General features: G+C 27.9%; 1 protein-coding gene across 1 annotated transcript in view; it reads right to left on the reverse strand.

Annotated features, from left to right (window-relative positions):
- The window catches only part of LOC107447726 (sortilin-related receptor), a 58,445-nt gene that overhangs the window by 30,625 nt on the left and 5,946 nt on the right, over nucleotides 1–21,874 (reverse strand). Inside the window, exons 3-18 of the mRNA XM_016062727.3 lie at nucleotides 21,436–21,597; nucleotides 19,039–19,106; nucleotides 16,359–16,539; nucleotides 16,172–16,276; nucleotides 13,912–14,084; nucleotides 11,690–11,885; nucleotides 10,499–10,610; nucleotides 9,241–9,314; nucleotides 8,277–8,371; nucleotides 8,018–8,202; nucleotides 6,445–6,628; nucleotides 5,795–5,914; nucleotides 4,632–4,714; nucleotides 3,881–4,059; nucleotides 2,556–2,788; nucleotides 1,476–1,740 (exon numbers count right to left, since the gene is read on the reverse strand). Coding sequence (XP_015918213.2) covers nucleotides 1,476–1,740; nucleotides 2,556–2,788; nucleotides 3,881–4,059; nucleotides 4,632–4,714; nucleotides 5,795–5,914; nucleotides 6,445–6,628; nucleotides 8,018–8,202; nucleotides 8,277–8,371; nucleotides 9,241–9,314; nucleotides 10,499–10,610; nucleotides 11,690–11,885; nucleotides 13,912–14,084; nucleotides 16,172–16,276; nucleotides 16,359–16,539; nucleotides 19,039–19,106; nucleotides 21,436–21,597 — 2,415 coding nt within the window. The remainder of the gene's footprint in view (nucleotides 1–1,475; nucleotides 1,741–2,555; nucleotides 2,789–3,880; nucleotides 4,060–4,631; nucleotides 4,715–5,794; nucleotides 5,915–6,444; nucleotides 6,629–8,017; nucleotides 8,203–8,276; nucleotides 8,372–9,240; nucleotides 9,315–10,498; nucleotides 10,611–11,689; nucleotides 11,886–13,911; nucleotides 14,085–16,171; nucleotides 16,277–16,358; nucleotides 16,540–19,038; nucleotides 19,107–21,435; nucleotides 21,598–21,874) is intronic.

Below are 21,874 nucleotides of genomic sequence, written 5' to 3' on the forward strand. Positions count from 1 at the left end.
CTTTTTTCTCTTCATTTTCATGCATTGTCATCCAATTCTGAACTATGTGCCAAATTTGAAGTTTGTAGCTAGTCGGGAAGTTAGTTTAAAATCGATTACAAAATTCCACCCGGACAGACATACACGAAGGCAAGTTTATATAAACGTGGTAAAATAGCGTTTGGGAACACCTTATACCAAAGAATGGAAGAATAAATTTGTAGCTTGTAACAATTACTTTGTTTATTATATGTAATAATTGTACAAAATTTCTAAAAAATAGCTTAAATATTTATAAAGATATGGACATTTATACAAAAAAAAAACTAATTTCTTTGTCTTAATTTTTTGAAGAAATTTAAAATTAATTACAAAAATTTTGCTTTAAAAGTTGATTTTTTTTTTGTTGAAAAATGTGCAATATATAAGTAATTAAAGTAGTTCTTTTATGCTGCACATGTGAAGTAAAAATTTCAAATTTTTTTGTAGTGTTTGGAAACTACTGACAAAAATTCCGATTTGAAAATTTCAAGCAATTTTCCAAGTGGTTTTGATACTCTTTAAAAGAAAGCTCAAATAGAATGTCTTTTCCACAAATTTCACTTTGTAGTATTAAACAAAATTTATTAAATATGACACAGGCATTGTTGAGGATCACCCTCCATAAAAGTATCATTTTTTCTGCTTATTTTTTTTCCTAATACGATTATATTTCGATATTTATAAGATATAATCATTTGTTATTTAACTTAGACTTATGATACAAAATAATATTTGAAGAAAACTCCTTATCATTGAGAATTTCTTTTAAAAAGTACAAAAACTTAGAAAATTGCTTGAAATTGTTAAGATATTCAAATCAAAATTTTTTCAGTAGTTGCCAAATACAATTTACTACAAAATTTTGTTAAAAAATATATAAATTTTTTTTCTGCACATGCGAAGTATAAAAGATTTACTTTAATTGCTTATATATTATACAGTTTTCAATGATTATTTTCAACTTTTAAAGCAAAAATTTCATAATTAATTTTTAATTACTCTAAAAATTTTGTTTAATTTTATTGAATATTTTTAAAGTTACAACAAAAAAGTGTAAGACAAAATAAAATTTGTTTTTATAAGAAACTATTATTTTATTTAGTCTTACACTTTTTTGTGGAACTATGGACATTTTTATAAAAAATGTCCATATTTCCACAATTATTTCAGCTAGGCTTATGAAATTTTGCGCGATTATTGCCTGGAATAACCAAAAAAATTGTCATTATTGCTACATTTTTTGGTATAGGGTGTTCAACAACATTATTTTCCATTCGTAATTTATTGTCGGTCCATCAAACGTATGAAGGTCCAAACTTCATTGATTATGAGAAATCACATGATCTAAACACTTCTGAAGTTATAAAATGATTCTTTAAGTATTTCTTGATTAATATGAAAAAAATGCATTAGTATAGAAGTGTTACCAAAATCACGAGGAAACTTTCACTTACTTTATATACTGCTACAGCAAAAGGGTGAGGTACTTGTTCCTTGTTTCTAATAACATATTTCATATTTTTACCATCTAATGAAGCAGAAGCAATGTAATCTAATTTTGCATCAGTCCAAAATATTAAATCATCAGCAAGATCAACAGCAACACCATTCGGCCAAGTGACTATGCTACTATCAAATAACACAGTATAATGAGAACCATCTAAATATGAACGAGATATGGAGGGCCTCGTTTCACTCCAATCTGCTAAAAATAAGTATCTGAAAAAATATATAATTAATAATTATTTATACACAAATTGTTGATTTTGCTACTAGTTGTTTTGGTAAAATACAAAAATTAAAAAATATATGATTATGTCATATTTTGGACAATTTCTAGCATAAAAACTAATAAATAAAGAAAAATATTTATTTTTTTCCAATGCACTGAACTGTTTAGGTTGAAAAAAATTAGTTTAAATGTCTCATCTCTATACATAGGATGTCCTGAAACTCAAGCAAAAGGTAATTTTGATTGTAAACATAGATTTTAAATAAAAAAAGATGAAAATCACCTCTGGTATTACTAGAAATGTGTTAAATTTTTAATGAACAATTTATTTAAAAATGATCATATTCTTGTAGACAAGAGTGTACATTTTCATCTGTTAAGACATGGGTTGTTATTTCTTTTAACGTAAGTTTTTGACTCTAAAGGCCAAAGAAAAGGTCATAAGGCATTAAATAGCATAAACAAGGAATGACTCAACAATGCTCAAAATTTTATTTAACAATAAAATTACCTTACTCTTTTAAATAGTGTTTCTATTTTAACCCCTTCCGGTAAAATGATGAGAAGAGCTTGTTTTTAGTATGGTCAAGTTTTTAATCTTTTACAACAAATTACAATTATATTCAGATCATTAACATAATTTTAATTAACAATATGTAATAATTACAAAAAGAAACAAGTTTCATTTTAACAAAATTTAAATGTTTATTTCATGTACAATTTTTCATAACAAAAATCTAACCAGAAGAGGTAAATAACCCTATGCTAAAGCTGCTTTACAATGGTATAATTATATATTTACCCTTTAATAGGTTGGACAGCGATTCCTCTAGGTTTGTCAACATGGGTTCCATTGAGAATAGTTCTTCTCAGTTGTCTTGATGATGGATTAGCTTTTACAATTTCTACAGCTGATCTTTCTCTATCAGAAAAGTATATATTGTTGCTGATCCAATCTAAAGCTAATCCTTCAACAGATTTCATATTAGATTCAGCAATAACTTCATTTGCTTGATCAGGATGAGAACAACGCCGCTGTAAATATTTAGACATTTGAACTTAGCACTTTTGATAGTAATGATATAAAATAGCATACACAGTAGGTATACTATCAAAAGTAACTGAGTTAATAGATAGAAAAATGAGATAATGTGCTCAAATTTATTATATGCCAATTAATATTTTTGGGGAAAAAACAACTTAAATTAATACATATAGCTAATCATACACCTTATTATCACTTTGTTGGCCAGCAATTTTACGCAGAAAGTATGTCATAGGCTATTATTTTGCAATTGAATATGGAAACAAAATAAAATATTCTAAATAAACTCCAATAAATTTTATTTATGCTGAAAGAAATGAAATTAAACTTAGTAATATTGCATATTGCTGTTCTGGGTATCATGAATTGAAATAGATAATGCAAGTGCAAAAACGAGTTAACTTGTGTTAACATGGACCAATGATGTTTAAGTCTTCTATGTCAAAATCTGAAAAGCTATCAGTGCTTATTACTAGTTGGATCTACTGTATTACACATTTGACTAGGTCATTTTTAGCAATATACACATCTAATAGTTGTTAAATGAAAAAAAAAGTACTTTTGAAATATAGTTTGTGACTTATATTTACATATTTTGTATGAAATCAGTATCATAATAATAATACACAAATACATTTTACAAAATAAACTTGTAGAAAAAAGTCATAACAATAACAAAATGCAAATCAATACTTGATTTTACCTTTAAAATTTAATTGAACTTCAATACCTCAAAATTGAAGGCAGATAAAAAAATTCAAAATATCAAACATCACATTCAAATTATAAAATCACTTATTATAAAAAAAATTTATTCATTTATTTTTTTGGTGGGGGAGGACACAAAAAAAAAATCTAGTTCCATATTTACCATAGTAACAATTACCAAAATCAAACAGCAATAACGGATTGGCCAATTTTTTACGTCTTCCCATAAAGGAAAAGTACCAATGAAACCCAGATTTGACTGTATTTATTAAATGCGATAAATGTGTTTGATTTAGTGGAATAAAATAAACTCCAGAAAACATATAAGGAATAAAATGAAAAGATAACAATGCAACAAATATATATATACATACAAATATTTTTTCTTCATTAGTATCTTGCCAGTAAATGCAATGATTTCCATAATGATAATCAAGCGCAACAACATTGTGTACACTTTCTAAAGGAACCTCCATCAGGTGAGGTGTCACAGAATTAATATCCAACCTACTAATCTTTTGTAATTCAGCAACAAGTAAAAACTCTGCATTATCTACAAATATGAATAAATAAGTTTAATATGTAAGTCAGTTTATATATTAAGAGATGGCTGATTTTTAAAAGTTTAAAAATATATAAAAATCTGATTAAAATGCTTCTGTAAAATTTGGCAAAGATCAGCTTTTAATGCTACCGTTAGGTACATAATATCAAAAGAAAGATAACTTTTTTTTGATAAGTACCACTCAAAATAAGCATGATAGAATAAAAAAAAAACGATTTTACAATGAAGAGACAATTAGAAGTTATAATTTTACATGAGTTTTTTTTAAAATGAATATGAATACAATTATTTTTATGTATTCGCATATGAATCACAAGAAGAAAAACAAAACAATTGATACACTTTGTCATAAGAAATCTTTTAATTTTTTTGCCTTGAAAATATGAAAGTACACTCACAACATTATCACTTTTTTGAGTGAAATGTTGCTAAACTTATATAGTTGAGAATAATATTTAAGCATGTTTGAATGCTTTGTTTAAAAAAGCACATTTTAACTGAATTTTATATTTTCTACTAAAGAAACATTCATTTATCAACATTATTAAGTTTATATTTACCTTCAATAGGACAGAACTTTTTTTCTGGTTCATACAAGAAATCATTTCCTCCCTTACAAGTATCACCAGGTACTTTTCGATACCTGAAATAAAAAGTATGGTTAATATTTTAAAAATATAGCGATAAAATAATTTTGGGACTTTAAATGATGATTATAACAATGGTGATCATACATCAAACAATATACACAATCTTTTAGAGTACATAACACACTATACATCAGACATTAGCTTATCAAATTTAAAAAAAAGTCGTTCCTTAGAAAATGATTTCTCAAGGTCTATTTGTCTGATTTTGTTGAAATTTTGTATTTTGCCATTGGAAATTCTGTTATTTAATGTGATGTAAAAATTTGTATACCATAGAATATTAAATTCTTTTCAAAATTCAGTGCAAAAATTTTTCAATTCACTTGAAATGGTTTAACGGCATGGTAAAATAAGCAAAAAGTAAAATTAATATTAATGGGTTAAAACTTTTAACCACTCTCTTGACCAAATTATCGGAACTATATTTTTCAGATTGTGGCTACACCCCATGTTTTGATGGTCAAGGATCCAAATCTGTTTTCAGTTTCTGTAACAAGTAGGTTTTTACAAGATAAGATAGGGTTATTAACCCCATGCTCAAACCCTAATCCGGAGGGCTAGGGTGTTACTCTTAGCCTGGTGTCTAAGAGCATCCAGTTTTACGAGTATGCATCCTGGTCTCTAAAAGTATGCAGAAATCCTTAGAAAAGCAAAACAGAATCTAATTGAAATTTAAAACCACAAGTGGAAATAGATCAGTCACGCTCTAAGTAAACCTGAATAATTTTTAAGTAAAACAAGTTTTTGATTGGAACCCTGAGGGGAATAGGAAAAAGAGGAAGATCTTAAAATATTTGGCACAAAACACGCTGTAAAAGTGAATAGAAAAATAATAGAAAAGACATTGTGAGAGGCAAAATATCTAATAGAAGTTCTACGCTCCAATTCAGACAGAAGGGTAATGTGCATGTATCTGAACCTGTCAATAAAAAAAGGCCTACTCATAGAAGCTACATTTCGCGTCGGATTTTGTAACTTAAAATAATATCTGCAGTAATTAATTATCAACAAATAAACTTAGTCAGTTAAGCTTTATGGGTTGAATATAATTTTTTGCATAATAAAAGGCTTACCCTTTAGTGTAATTGTAAAGACCACCTGATTGACATGATTGTGGAATAGCATGTGGATCAACTTCACTTTCATTATCTCGGACACAATGACCATCAGATTCTTCTTTAAAACCAAAATCACTGAAAGGAGAATAAAGAAATTCCATCAATTTGCAAAAAATAAAAAAAACATTATAGAAAAATAAAGTTATCAATGCTTTGTAAAAATGTTTTAAAATGACAAAAACTAAACTGCTGGAGTACACTAGCCACTCCTCTTTTAAAATCATCTCATTTAACTACAATGATGATTGATTTTTAGAAATAAAAATATGGGGATTCAGCAGATGTTACCTTGTTATGAATTATTTGGTCTAATCTACTAAATTCAAAATGCAAACAGAACATTTTTAAATATTATATTAAAAAACTGCAAAAAGCAAGGCAGCCTTGTGAACTATTTCCTCACCATCTTTCTAACCTATAATAGTGTTTTTACTTTCTTATTGATTTGGTTTACCTCTACTGGCCAAAGGCAGATGCAATTTTCATACACCTTTTATTTTCATGAATGTAAAATAAACTACACACAAAAGAGTGAAATTTTAGCTGTACATATTTTCTGCAACAATAAATATGATTAGGTCAGGCTTAAAAAATGGAAAATATACCATTCATAGTCTTCTCTATCACATGGACAATTTTCAGTTTTTATCGGTCGCTCATAATCTTGTCCATTATAGCATGATGTATGAGAAATTCTTCGCTCATATATTTCTTCTTTACCTAGTAAACAAGTGCGGTTTGGAGCATGGGGACTCCACATTTTATAATCTTCAGACTGACAATCATGTTCTGAAAAATTATTAACAAATTAAATTAATGTAAGACACATACACAAATAGTTAAGCTTAAGCAGTATGTCATAACTATCAAGTAATAATATGTTAATAATGATAAGAACTAAATTAATATTTAAAATAAGTAATGTAATAAAAAGAGAATGAAGGCTTGATTTGAAGTAACACAAAATTCCTAATCATTTGTAACATTTTTTTATAAATTTAACCATATTAAATTGAATTAAATTATTAGAAAATAAATGAAATAAATTTTCACATATGGCTTTATTATCATTTACTTAAGAGATTAAATAAAAATGTAGTAACTATACGAATAGAAATGAGCAAAAGTTTTCCCTTTATATTATCTATTTTAGTTTTTAGAAATCATATGGATTTTAAATTACTTGAATTACCAGTTTAACCCCTTCCTTCTCACTCCCGTGAAAATGACGGGGTGAGATTTTGCCGGCTATTTCTCGCTCCCATGATATTGACGGGCTGGAGTGTTCAGTAGTAACGCGTCAATAAGAATAAAATTAATTCATTTCTTTTGCCCAGAAGACATTTTATTTCTCATTTTACACACCTGATGGCAGTACCAGGATATTTTTAAGGTAATTGTAGATAGTTTATTTTAAACTAGTTGCAGCACTAATCAAATACGTAATACAAAAACAAAAGCCAAAAAAAAAAAAAAAATAGGCACTTTTATGATCGTTTTCTTGAAAATTAACCGATTGTAAAGTGGTAAAATCTTAGACTTACTAATATCTGGTGATTGTGAGCCCAACTCAAAAATTCTGAAAATTTCTTGAGTGAAATCATTAGTGATGCATTTCACACAAATTAATCTCATTATAAATTTAAATCAATGATACTTTCAAAACATGAAATTCTAAATAAATTATATACAGCACAATTAAAATGAATAAATATGTATCAGTTTACTTTTATCTCTAATCACATTTAGTATTGTACCAGAAAAAATATTTACAAATGAAAGAGATGTCAAGTATAAATTCTAGTTTTAATATTTTTAAATAATATATAGGAGAATTTTTATACATAAATGTGATCAATGATTTCTTGAAACTTCTGGAGCTTGGATTTCTGGATAGCGTTAAGCAAAAAATTTGGATTTTTTCTGGAGCACAATCCTCTCCATAATATGCTGTGGTATTTACAATATATCACATAAAATAAGCACTGTATCGCAAAAGTGTCAACAGATCCTTATCCCTGCTAAAAATACATAGTGAATTAAAGAGTTTTTGTAACTTGAAATCCTTTTCATGTTTTCAACAAAACATATAGCCTACTATATTGTTTCTATTAAAAATTAATTGATATTAACAAAAATAATTAGTAAGCAAAAAATATTATTTTTAAAATAACTTACTAAACACATGGCGAAGGTCTAATTTAACCAACAGCCATTCACGATGTTCTTTATTTGAACCAAACAAAGTAAAAGTAGTTGTTTTTTCACCAGGTTCAGTCATTAAGCCATATACTCTAAATGGTTTTCCACCATTAGGTATAAATTTAACTGATTCCCAAGTTTCACCATCATCAGTTGAATACCTGTAAAAAATTTACTTTAAGCCACAGGAACTTGATTGTTAACATTTAATACAAAAAAGCCACAAATAACTTACAGAACTTCATCAGTTTCCTGATTACTGAATGATGCAACAGCAACTATGATTCCACCAAAATCTCCAACCATGTAAATATAACTTCCATAGAGAACCTAAAATTAAAACTATGAATGAGCATAGAGCAACATGTTGATGCAATTATAAACACAAAATAAATATATATTATTTCATATATATTTATTTTGTGTTTATATATCATATTTATTTAGTTTGTGCTCACACCAGCAAGCACCAGGTAATAACTTCAGCGGTTTAGAGGAATCTTTTTTTAAATTTCACAATTTAATCTCTTGAAGTTAAGTTATGAAATTAAAAAGAAAAAACCTATACACTGAGTATTTGTACTATTAAAATAATTAATTTCTTAAAAAATTAACTAAAAAAATGAAGACTTAGATTTTGAACTATGCTAAATTTCACACATACAAGTATTTTTTTAAATGCAAAAAATTTACATAATGCTTAATACAATGTTAATATAAATACTCATAGGGGAGCAAAAAAAAAAGCTTAAAGTATATCAAATAACTGAACTTTTATATTTCAATAACAATTTTAATATATGAAACTAAAAAAAAAAGAAAATGTGTTAAAATTTAGAAGAAGAAAACAATTGATAAATTTTTAAAAATAGTTTTATGTCTTAGAACAGCTAAAATTCATTTAGTTTTGCTACAAATTATTTGGATCAATTTTTGCCAAAAGAAAAAAAAAGGGTAATATTCCATTGATGACTATGGTATTCAGTCTAAAAACATGAATTCATAAAGCAAATAGAACATTTGAAAACATTTTTATAGTAGGCTTTAAGGTGAAGTCAAAAAGAATTTTTTGTCTTAATGATTAGAGAAAAACAGAATTTGTATTGATGCTAAAGATATATTTATGCTTATAAATGATTTGTGCTAATAAAATAAAACCTATAAGGTAATTATATTTTTAAAAAAAGAATAAAACCTACTTCACGCCAGGTAATTCCAGCATCAGATGAAACAAATATACTTGGATGGCCCTTTAAGGATTTGCCAACAACTCCTACAAAATAAGTAAGAATTTTCAAAACATAAAAATCAGGGTTCGTTGATTTAAATCAGCTTGATTTAAATCACGATTTAAATCATGATTTAAATCAAATGATTCTTTTAAAAAAATCATTGATTTAAATCAACAAATTTTTTTAATCTATATACATTGATTTTAAAAGTTAAAAAACAGTGTTTTAAATATTTGATACTTTTATTATTTTCTTTTCTTAGTATTAAAATTCAATTTAAATAACTTGCTGCATTAATTAATTTTGTTTACGAAATTACTTTCTTTCTTGGTGTGTGTTAAATTTCAACACATTTGAAATTACATTTTTAGAAATCTTTTGANATCTGATTCTTTTGATTTTTTTTAAAAAAATCACGAACCCTGATAAAAATACACAGTACAGTTATTTTAGAAAAAAAAAAGACTAATTAAAATTTTAATAAAAAAACTTAAGAAATAGAACTATTTTCAAATATAAAAAAAATAATGCCACATAAAAAAATAGCCAATTTTCTTTATAAGCAGCAGTTTTTAAATAAAATATTTTTCTTAAAGTACATTGCATCTTATTCATATGTGACTCTTAAATTATTCAAACCCACATTAAATACACATATTTAAAAAAAAATGCATACTCATGATGCAGTTCATTTACAAGTGACTATCAAATTATTAAAAAACTAAATTGTTGCACCTAAATTTTTAAAAATTCTACATAATAGAAAAAGTAACTTTACATTTATAATGAAAATTAATAGCTCTTAGTGCTAGATTTGAAATGTAATAAAGACTAGTTTTTATAAAAACTAATTAAGAAATAGAGAAAACACTTGTAATTAGATGATAATAGAGAGAGAGAAAAAAATGCTGCTGAAAGACAGATGCATCAAAAAATTTTTTATAATAAACTATTAAAAAAAATTAATAAAAACTTACAATCAAAATACGTGTTTCAATTTATATTCAAATCTGTATGATAAACTTTTCAATATTTTCAATATAATTTTTTGTTGTCTTTACATAAATTATTTTTAGTCGGAAAGATGTTACGTAAACAGCTTATGCTTGAATTATATTTCCTGAAGTTTATTTTTCCTGTTGTGAAAATGTTACATTCTGTCTCTCTATTTGATATGCGGCTTTCAATAAATTAAAAACACTTTTATAAATAATAATAATAATACCTGATGCAACAATTAAACCAACGGCAGATTCTTTGGTTAAAATGGGCACAGTACGAAATCGTTGATATAGCTGACTAAATTTCTGAGTCAAATGCAAGGAGCAACCATCACTCTAGAAAAATAAAACATGTTTTAATATCTTTATCAAATATTAATTTCAAAAACGAACAGAGCACACAAAAAAAAGCGGGACATCTTAATAATTTGATGTCTTTTTATGGAATTTTCAGGTGTTAATGAGCAATTTTATGGTACAAGTGCTATTATTAATAATTATATTTTAATTCATTTGTGCTGATGATACTATAAGTTAAAATCAGACAGAAAAACATACAATCTCCGAATAAACATTGCCCCCCCCCAATTAATTCAGGTTCTTTATCCTCCAAATAAATAGACAGTCATAATCAAAAAATTTGGCCGCAAAAATTTAGTCAGAAAAATAGATCAAAAGTCTGGGTCCTTTAATGTTACTTTCACTTTGAGTAATTCATTATATCTCAGGAATTTTTTAAGCAAGCCAAAACAATTTATTTATGCATTATGAATACTCCCTCATTCTCAGTATGATAGTTGATTAAAAATGATTCCATGGAAAAAATAATTTTAATAATTATTCATTAATTTATTAATTTATGTAATAGTTTTTACTGTTATCAAAGTTTACTAGCTTTATTTTTTTATTTTTAGTGAGCTATTAAATCGATATCACTAAAATTATATATGTTTTCAAAAAATAAATAAAAATTTGTATACTTTAAAATGATGTAAAAAATTATGTAACACATAATTTAATTTTCTACAACCATTATTAAGTAAAATAATAACTATTAAAAATAACTTTTTGCACAAAATTAAATTTAATTAAGTGCAAAATGTTTTTAGTTCCCTTAAAAAGATGATTCCAAGATTTGTTGAAAAAAAAAGAAAAAGAATCAAAGTGTGAAATTAACATTACAGAGCCTAAACTTTCAATTACTCTCCTTACTAAACTATGTATGTCATATTTTCAGTTATTTTTGGCATCATTAAGCAATAAAGACTACAACCATCACAAACAATTAAGGCTACATCTTAGTACATATATATCTTGTCAATAGATCAAGAGTTATTAAATTGTTCCATTTCTTTATTTTGGGCTTTGATCTAAGGTATTTGAATCCAAAATGAGTTGAAAGGAAAGAATCTTACCATTTGGCAATTTAATGGCTGTCCATTCCGATCACTCACTGGAGGCTTCAACAGATTCCACTCTCCACCTTTGTCGAAAGTAATGACAGATATTAAATTTTCCAAGTTTGAGTTATTTCCGCTACTTTTTAGTTGAGTTGCAATGTAGACACCCCTGAGTCCACGAACTTTGTGGATATCCGCAAGGCGTTCATCACTGAAAAATTTGATTAAAGCATGCAATAAAAGATTTATTAGGCAATAAATATATATTTCAAAATGCATACAATTCACAACAGTTTAAATCTGATAGGATCAACATAAATCCCTGGCCTACTAGGAGTTTGACTTGAAATTAGTTTTCACTTTAAATTAATAACAATTGCTTTTTTGACAGAGTAATCAATTTATATATGATTATCATATTCCAGCCAAATTGACAAATTATCATCTTTCAAAAATATATTTTTTTTTTGCATTGCTGTTTACATAAGTCTTTTATTGGCATAAAAACAATTGTTGAAAGCAAAAACACCTTATAGCTCATAATAATAATTTTCAACACTGCATTAAATAAGTCAGTATGAGTCAAATTAAAAATTTTTATAAACAGATACATTCAGGGTGTCTGCTACATTTTAGATTTTCAAATTCATGACTTTTCATGACTAATTCTAAGAATTTTTCATGACTTACTGAAGTTACTATTTTTTATTTTATTTCCAATGAGCTGCACAATCGGTCTTGCCGATGAGCAGACCTAGTGCGTTCTCCAGAGGTGGTATCCACTCTATCAGGACCACCACAATAGATGAGATACCGTTGGTCATGTTAATTTGGATGTCTAGTTTCTGCCACACTAGATGGCAGCACTGAGACTCTATTTGGATGCTAAAGTGCACTAGGAATTCAATTTTGCCGGAAATGCTAAGAGCCAATAAGGAACTCCAGGGATTTTTTACATGCCACATAATCATACGACATGACCGCTGAGGATTTTCTGCATCCCGAAAATCCGGTGTCTGGGTCGGGGNTTAAATAAGTCAGTATGAGTCAAATTAAAAATTTTTATAAACAGATACATTCAGGGTGTCTGCTACATTTTAGATTTTCAAATTCATGACTTTTCATGACTAATTCTAAGAATTTTTCATGACTTACTGAAGTTACTATTTTTTATTTTATTTCCAATGAGCTGCACAATCGGTCTTGCCGATGAGCAGACCTAGTGCGTTCTCCAGAGGTGGTATCCACTCTATCAGGACCACCACAATGGATGAAATACCGTTGGTCATGTTAATTTGGGCGTCTAGTTTCTGCCACACTAGATGGCAGCACTGAGACTCTATTTGGATGCTTAAGTGCACTAGGAATTCAATTTTGCCGGAAATGCTAAGAGCCAATAAGTCACTCCAGGGATTTTTTACATGCCACATAATCATACGACATGACCGCTGAGGATTTTCTGCGACCCGAAAATCCGGTGTCTGGGTCGGGTATTGAACCCGCAGACTTGGGCAAACCAACTGCGCCACCCAGTCACACGCTGAGGTTACTATTTTCTCTGACAAAAACACAACAATAAATCTCCTTTATCAGCTCAAGCATGCAGCATCAACCTTTAACCACTCCCAAAGCACTGTGGCAGAATCATGGGCAACATGGTGACATTGTCGCACAATGCAATTGAGTTGTTGCAGAAAGAAAAAAGGATTTTTCTTTTGGGAAGTTAAAAACTTAGTTTTTCTTTTTGGCAGAATTTTTCAAGACGAGTTTTGTTTTTTGCAGAATTATACTCCAAAGATACTTTTCTAGTTCATCGGTAAAGAAAGAAACACTCCCGATTTTTCTGTTCTCATCTGGGAATATAAAAAAATAATAAATAAATGAAAAAAATCTGAAAATGCAGAAGTTTACAATATAGTTTGCTCTGGAAATGCTTTTTTGTTCATTTTTTGAAATTTTATATTTTAATAAAATGTGACTGTGAGTGGGTATTTTGTCACAAATTCAGATATTCGGAACAATGTGAAATTGAGGAGAATCAATCCCATTTTAAAAATGAGATTTTTCAGAGACCTAAATCCAAGACTTTCCATGATTTTTTTTTATAAAAAAATAGTTAAAATCATGACAAATTTTGTTCAATACCGAAATCCATGACTTTCCAGGTGCACGGATACCTGCATTATGCATTTATATATCTATTAAATCAAATTTAGACTTAATAAAATAATGTATACCTTCCACCAAGGTTAATTTCAGACTTTGTGAAACTGATGTACAGAATATTTTCTAAGGATAAAGAGAACTTCATTCGTTGCACATCCGATATGTACAAATTGGTAGTCATTTCATCATCATGCATTACACAAACAAATACTTGATCATCTGAGACATCGTAGACATATATTTCCTTAAAATAATAATAAAATTATTCATATAAACAGTTAAAAGTAACTTTCAAAGCAAAACTTCAAAAAGTAAAAGCATAAATTTATTTCATGAAAATTAATGCTAATCTTTGTATTTTTCTCATTTATATGAGTTCTGGTTAATACTTTTAGAAAAATATGAGCGAATGTAAAAAAGAAGAATTGCTACTAGGATATAATCTTAAAGGTTCGATGCAAACTTTAAGCATGTTAATTAATTTGTACAGATGATATTTTAAGTTACAAAATCACTTACTTTCTCTGAATGAGCATATTTTTTCCCACATATTTTGGATTTTTGACCCTTCAATATAAAAGGGATCCACACGATGGTGTTCCCACCTTAACGTGGTGTTGTGGTTTGTGTGTGTTGTTGATCCCGAGAGCTATGCCGGCGGGAGCTTCGGCTCCTGGCAGGGTCACCCTAGCTGGACTGGTCGGAGGGGAGACATCAGACAAAGAGGAACACCCTGGTCCTCCAGGTTGGGGGTTAGGCGTGGCGCTAACAACCTCACCTTGTAAAAAAACAATTGTTGCGAGTTCTCAAAAAGCTAATATACCCGGACAGACTTCTCGGAGACGAACTGGAAAAGGATTTAAGGAACTGAGAGTAGGATCATGGAACATACGCTCTTTGTACAGGAATAAAGGACTACAAATGCTGATTGAATGGAGGATAGCAGGACAACCAAAAAGTTTTCTGTGCCAGGCCAACAGGTACAAGAAAAAGAGGACGACCAAACCTAAGATTTTTAGACTGCCTTGAAAAGGACCTACAAATTTTAAAGATAATNTCTTTATATGAGTTCTGGTTAATACTTTTAGAAAAATATGAACAAATGTAAAAAAGAAAGAACTGCTACTAGGATATAATCTTAAAGGTTCAATGAAAACTTTAAGCATGTTAGTTAATTTGTATAGATAATATTTTAAGTTACAAAATCACTTACTTTCTCTGAATGAGCATATTTTTTTCCACATATGTTGGATTTTTGACCCTTCAATATATAAGGGATCAGTCATTCAGTTCAGTAAAGAAATTAGACAAAAATTTGAGTCCCTTGTTATTTAATTTCAATTTTTGAATATTTTGGTTTATTTTTTAAACTACTTAATCCTTCAAGCATTATGTCTTTGGGTAAAATTGTACAGAAATTTTCCTCGCATAATTTTCATTGAATAACATGGGGAAAAGTGTTTTTTTCATGCAGGAAAGCCCACAGCTGAATCTGGGAAAAAAGTCAACACTAATGCAAATTAAAAAACGAAATTGCAAATTATTTTGATTAAAAATATACATGGGAATAAAATTGTTGGGTCTTCACTTAGCCTAATTATTCTCCATATTGCTACTAAAATTTATGTTCAGAGGGTCAAGAATCTCTATTCCTCAGAAAAAAGGAATGTTTACATAGTGAAAGAATCTTTTTGGGTCAGATTTTGTAACTTAAAATATTGACTCCATAAATTTAACTAAAGTTAGATTCTTGAACTATTATGATTGGATTTTAGTATGTGAAAATATGATCTAACAAGAGGTTTGATTCTTTTTAGGCGTGGTTTAGCTATTACTGAACAACAAATATTTATTAATAAGCTTCCCAATTTTAAATATTTTATAGTAAATATGATTTACTAAAATATAAACATGTTTATCTCTAAATTACAAAAACGTGAATTATCGTATTTTACCCCTGACATTTTCATAAGAAAAATTCAAATAAAATAATTAATTTTTTTTAATTTTCAGATCAACATTATTAATTTGTAGCAATAACCAATGAAAAGGTGATAGAGAAACAATATAGATTAACAATGGAATCAGTGATGAATCAAATGTGCGATTCAAAATTTCCAACATTTTTTTTTATTTTTCTAAAACAAAATGTCATTGTGTTCAGAAGCCCTCAAGCATTTTGTTGCCCCTAAGTTAAATAAATCTTTTCTTTTTATAAAAACTGTCTCTTCAGTACAACTTGTTTGATTCGGTATACCTATATCATTATGTGCCTGTTCAACAAAGATTTTTAAGATGTAAATTAAATCAACATTAAAGAAGAATTACTACCTTTCTTTCAAGATGACTAGGAAATTCAGCCATTTTGAAAGGCTGTCTGTTGATAGATACCCAAAGTTGTAACACTCCATCAGGATGTCGTGAGCCAATTAAATGCTGCATAAAAAATAGGTAAGCACAATTAGTCGGGCTAGAAAATCTAATAAAAATCAATAATTTCATTGAAAGGAGACTTTACCTGTCTACGAGCAACAAACAGGTACTTCTCCCACACTTCAAAATCTTCTATGTGGGTCATAAGTTCCTTAGTATTATTCCAAGTCTTGAAAAAATCAGAAGAGGATAACAATGTTGTATAATTGCGAGGCTCAATTCTTTCTACAAACACAGTATTTTGAGGGTCAACGCCTGGTATACCCCTAAAATGATAAAAAACTTCTTAGAGAAAGTTGTTATTCAAAATCTTTTTAAAAGCTCAAAATAAAAAATTATATAAATAAAAAATGTGTAAATTAGTTGGAAAAAAATGTTACAGATACCATGAACATTTTCTTGCTTTGATAAACAAATAAATAAATCTTCATGTATAGATCATGTAACATTTTAATTAGAGAAGCTTCTTTTAATTCATTTAAAAAAGGGCAAATAAAATTAATTTGTTGCAAAGGTTATCTTCTTAAAAAATTATTTGGTAAATAATTAGCAAAAGTTGTTAAATTCTTGCTTTCATTATGAGCAAAATTTCTAGTAGAAGCTTTAAAATTAAACACATTTTTTAAAATAATAGGTGGATTTATGCAACATTTGAAATTTTTTTTACCTATAATGATGTTAAAAAAGTATAATAAACATATACATCTACTATTTAATATATAATTTGTCTGAAAACTATTATTTCTTGCATTGAATTGAATACATGCTTATGCACACAGAAATGTTCCTTCAACCTAGAATTTAATAACAAAACATTTGTAATTTGGGGGTCTTGATAACTCATTTTTTTAGATCCATTCAGCTTATAACTTAATTAATTTAATTTAATTTTATAAAGAAAAGCGAAATAAGAGATGAAAACTGATGAAAATAAATGCAATGAAAAGAAAAGCAGTGGTGTCTCACATACATAAATAGTGTAGAATGCAAATAATAATTTTTAATTTACAATAAAAATATTTATTATTTTCAAAATCAAAATAGACTACACAAATGAGACTTAGAATCTTGCTTTAAACAGAAAAAATCATTTAATTATGCTAAATCCCAGTAGCACAATACAATAAATTATGTATTTAAGTGTCAGACATAAAATATCAAAAGTGTGCATCTTCATAGTTTTTTTTTTTTTGTAAATCATCTTCATAATTTTTTTTTTAAATGTTTTTACACATTTGTGCAGGATAACCTGTTTTGTTACAGTTTACTGTAATTAATATTTACTTCATTTTCTATTATTAGCGTAAATTTAAAAAAAAAAAAAAAAAAAAAAAAGTGTATTAANAAAAAAAAAAAAAAAAACTGTACTTGTTAAAGATTTACTTACTTCAGTGAAAAATTTAAAATGATGTAGCCCTTTATTTAACAGTCTATAATAATTGAAAACAGGGAAATGAAAACAGTGAATGAATTGAAAACAGTAATTGAAATAAGTTAAAGTCATTATTTCTAAATTTTTAGTTTTTTAACTTGAAAATACCTTATTTGTTTAAAAATTTTAAGTTAAAAACTTTGGTGGTTTGGTTGTCTTTACCATGGAATTGCCTAACTAGAAACTTGCACCTGTACAGTGCAGAACAAAAAAATTTTTTTCGTTTTCCTTCTTCCTAATAAATACATGAATAATTTTTTTCCCCATACAAATATAATTTCCCCACTATTCCTTAGTTTCTGCGAGCTTTTTAGGATCTCCCTTTTTAGAGTAAAAGGAGAGAAACAGTTTCAGAAATATCATCTCAGGAATACAAGTAACAACAACAAACTTTTGACACTATGATAACACAATTCGAATTTTAAATCAAAAATCAAATATTTAGCAACAAAACAGTAATATTAAATGTTAACTTATAGTTGGTTCATAGAAGAAACTTTTTCAAAAATAATATTCATATGTTATAAAAGGTTAAACGGAAATCCAGAAAACTGGCACCAATGCAACAATTTGTCGACTAACATTGCTGTTAGCGATTGTAAGAAAATGAGTGATTGGTAGGCTTTGCTGAGAAAATAAAATTCACAAATTTCACTAGATAAGAGTACAAGTTTTCAACAAAAAAAAAAAGAAGGAAAGAAAGAGTGTAATATATAATATATTATTAAATTATAACCAATTAATATTTGGAGAATTTTATAAAGTTAAAAATACTAAAACATTTTGAATAATTTTGTCAAAAGAGAGAAAAAAAAACCAAAACATTAAACAAACTCGAACGATAAATGGATTCTGCCCACGAACTAGAAGGAAAAAAAGAAGAAAAAACTACAAAAGCAAATATCCTTCCTTCTTCCACCTCCACCACAATCTTTGCCTCTCCTAAAACGCACATTCCCATAGTTTCTTCATTCATTTAGCAACCTTGGGCATTCTAGTTTAGCAGGCTATTAATGGAGCAAATTTTAATGCAAGCATATTGCTCAGTTGATGATATTTCAACTGTTTGGCGATAAATTTCCGTCTAAAAAAAGTGGGTATGGCAAAATAACTTAAATTTAAAAAAATCTAGTTTTTCTTTAAAATTCCCTGATTTTTCCAGGTTTTTATCTAAATTTCCCTGATAATTCCAGGTTTTGAAGGTGGGTGGCCACCATGAAATTGCATAGCCATTATTATAAAAAACAAGTAAAAACTTCCAAATTCCAAATTATTATAATTAACGATAAATTGAATAAAAGATGTAAATGAATTACAAGGATTGAAATCTTACCAATAGAATGCTTTCACTTGCAGTTGGATCACAATCCATGAAGAACCAAAATCTTCTGACAACCATAACTAGATGCAAATAAAAGAAATTAAAAAAGTTACCTAACAAAGAAATGTAATTTCAACACGTAAAAGAATGGAGTTAAGTAAATAGTAGATACCCTCAATGCTTAATTTATGCAGGTTGAACAAAATACTAATACTCAACCATAATAATTATATGTAAAGAATGTGTGAAACCTCAAACTGAATAATTCAATGATAAAAACACAGTTAATTTAATCAAATAAAAAAGTCTGATACTGTACAGATCTTATACTGTAGTTATAAACCTAAATATTTGATAAAATAACACACTCTTTTTTCCAAGTCCTAAATGATCTACCTTCTTTTGGCAGAACCTTGAGACTATTTATTAGCAATTATGAACCCCTTAAAGAAAGATTATGAATTATTTTGAAAATATTTAGTGAATAAATGAAAAATAAATTTTTCTAACACATTGTTTTATCAATATTAGTCTTAAAATTGGGTTCTGTGTCAGTCAAAAATCACAGGTGTAGAGCGAAGTCAAGTTTAGTTTTTAATTTGATTTTAGAGTATGCATAAACTCAAATTGAATGAGCAGAAATATGATTTCAGTCATAATAGAAACAAAAAGGACAAAAATAAATGCTGAGAATGGCTATCAAAGAAACAGACTTATTTGAATTAGGTTATTCTTATTTGAAATGCATATCCTTTTCATAATTCATTCATTACATTGTTATTAGAAAAAACATTGCTTTGAGTTCTTTTTCTTCATACGCATTTTAATTAAATAATTTCACAAAAATAACGGAAATGTTAAATACATAATGGTAATTAATCAGGGATGAGATTAGCCAAAAGGCAAAAAAGCTGAATTTCCACGATAGTAAATTTTACGCAAGCGCAACCCTATAATGATGATGAATTCCAGACAGTTTAAGGTAATAAATAATGTGTTGACATACAATTGCATACTAATCTATTATTATATAAATGATTACATTGATACTTNATTGTGATGAATTATATATATATATATTTCATTTTTAACTTTCTACTCAATATTTTATTTCGAGCCAAGTGTTACTGCCGGATAATCATAATATCCGGCCATAACCGGATATCCGGCCATAACCGGATATCCGGCCTACTAGCCGGATCGGCCGGATAGATACTGCCTACCGGATATCAGTTGCATCTCTAGTTCTGTGTCAGTCAAAAATCACGGGTGTAGAGCGGAGTCAAGTTTAGTTTTTAATTTAATTTTAAAGTACGCATAAACTCAAATTGAGTGAGCAGTAATTTGATTTCAGTCATAATAAAAATGAAAAAGGACAAAAATAAATGCTGAGAATGGTTATCAAAGAAACATATTTATTTATTTTTGAATTTGGTTATTCTTATTTGAAATGCATATCCTTTTCATAATTCATTCCTTATATCGTTATTAGAAAAAATATTGCTTTGAGTTCTTTTTCTTCTTCATAAGCATTTTAATGAAATAATTTCATAAAAATAACGGAAATATTAAATATATAATGGCAATTAACTGAATACAAATTGAGTTATAGGTTTCAAAAGTCATAGCTTAATAAAAAGAAATCCTAACGCTCGGCACCTCTGTGACCCCCGGAACCTTAGGATTCCGCAGTACACCACTTAGGAACCACTGTCATACCCCATCAAAACATGTTGCTACCCCCCCCCAAAATACAACCAGCCACTGTCAAACACATAGCCCCTTTTTTCAAGGTTCCATCTTTTAATAACCCTGTAGAAATAACTGCATAATTTTGAAATTATTGAGATGATGTGGTTAGTGCCTGAGCTGGTAGCTTTCTCTGCTTTAACGGGAGGATTGCTGGTTATGAGAGATTTATCCTGTAACTTGCATATATAAGCTTAATGTATGGTTGGTCACAAGAATCTAACCTAAGATCTTCAGCTTTAAAGGGCAGGGGCACAAGAGATACCTTAACTAAATGTATCACCATGCCATTAGGTAGAATTTTTCATCATGTGCAATTTTTCTACTTTTTATATCTCCCAATAGATGCATTATTAATGTGTTTTTTTAATTGTTATAATTCCACAAGCTAGTATAAATAAATGCAAAAAGCTAAAGTTTTATAATTCGATAAGTGTTAATATATGATTTTTTCCTAGCCATTTTATCTTAATTCACTTACGTTAGGTCTGATTTAGGTCAGTAAAAAAGAGATCTATAATGCCGTGAATGGAATAATAATTCATGAAATTACATTTCAGAATGCAAACTTTAAATGAAAAAAAAAAAAAAAAAACANAAAAAAAAAAAAAAAAAAAAAAAAAAAAAAAAAAAAAAAAAAAAAAAAAAAACACAAATTACCTGCTTTAATGGGTCAGATTTACTCATTCCTAAAATAATTTCAGACCTGGTAGGATGCATAGTAATAAGATCCGGGGTAAATGAGACAGAATGCTTCTCAAATGTCTTCCCATAATCTCTTGTTGAAAAAATATAGTCATGAATGACGTCAGTAAATATATACTAAAATGACAAAAACAATAAATTAGACATTAGAAATGGTAAATGACTACATTAATGAATTTTAAAATACATAAAATAATAATATACTAATAGCCTGTGAAAATTGAAAATAAACTAACAAAATTATAAAATTTAAATATTACAGACATACATATTGTAAAAATTGAGAGAATACTTCTTACTTTAAAGTTATAAAAATGGTGAATAATATGTTTTTGTAATAGGTAGTTGTAAAACATAGTAATAAATAACATTGAATAAAACATCCTCGTGTTAA

This window comes from Parasteatoda tepidariorum, chromosome 2 (assembly GCF_043381705.1).
Source record: "Parasteatoda tepidariorum isolate YZ-2023 chromosome 2, CAS_Ptep_4.0, whole genome shotgun sequence".
Lineage (NCBI taxonomy): Eukaryota > Metazoa > Arthropoda > Arachnida > Araneae > Theridiidae > Parasteatoda > Parasteatoda tepidariorum.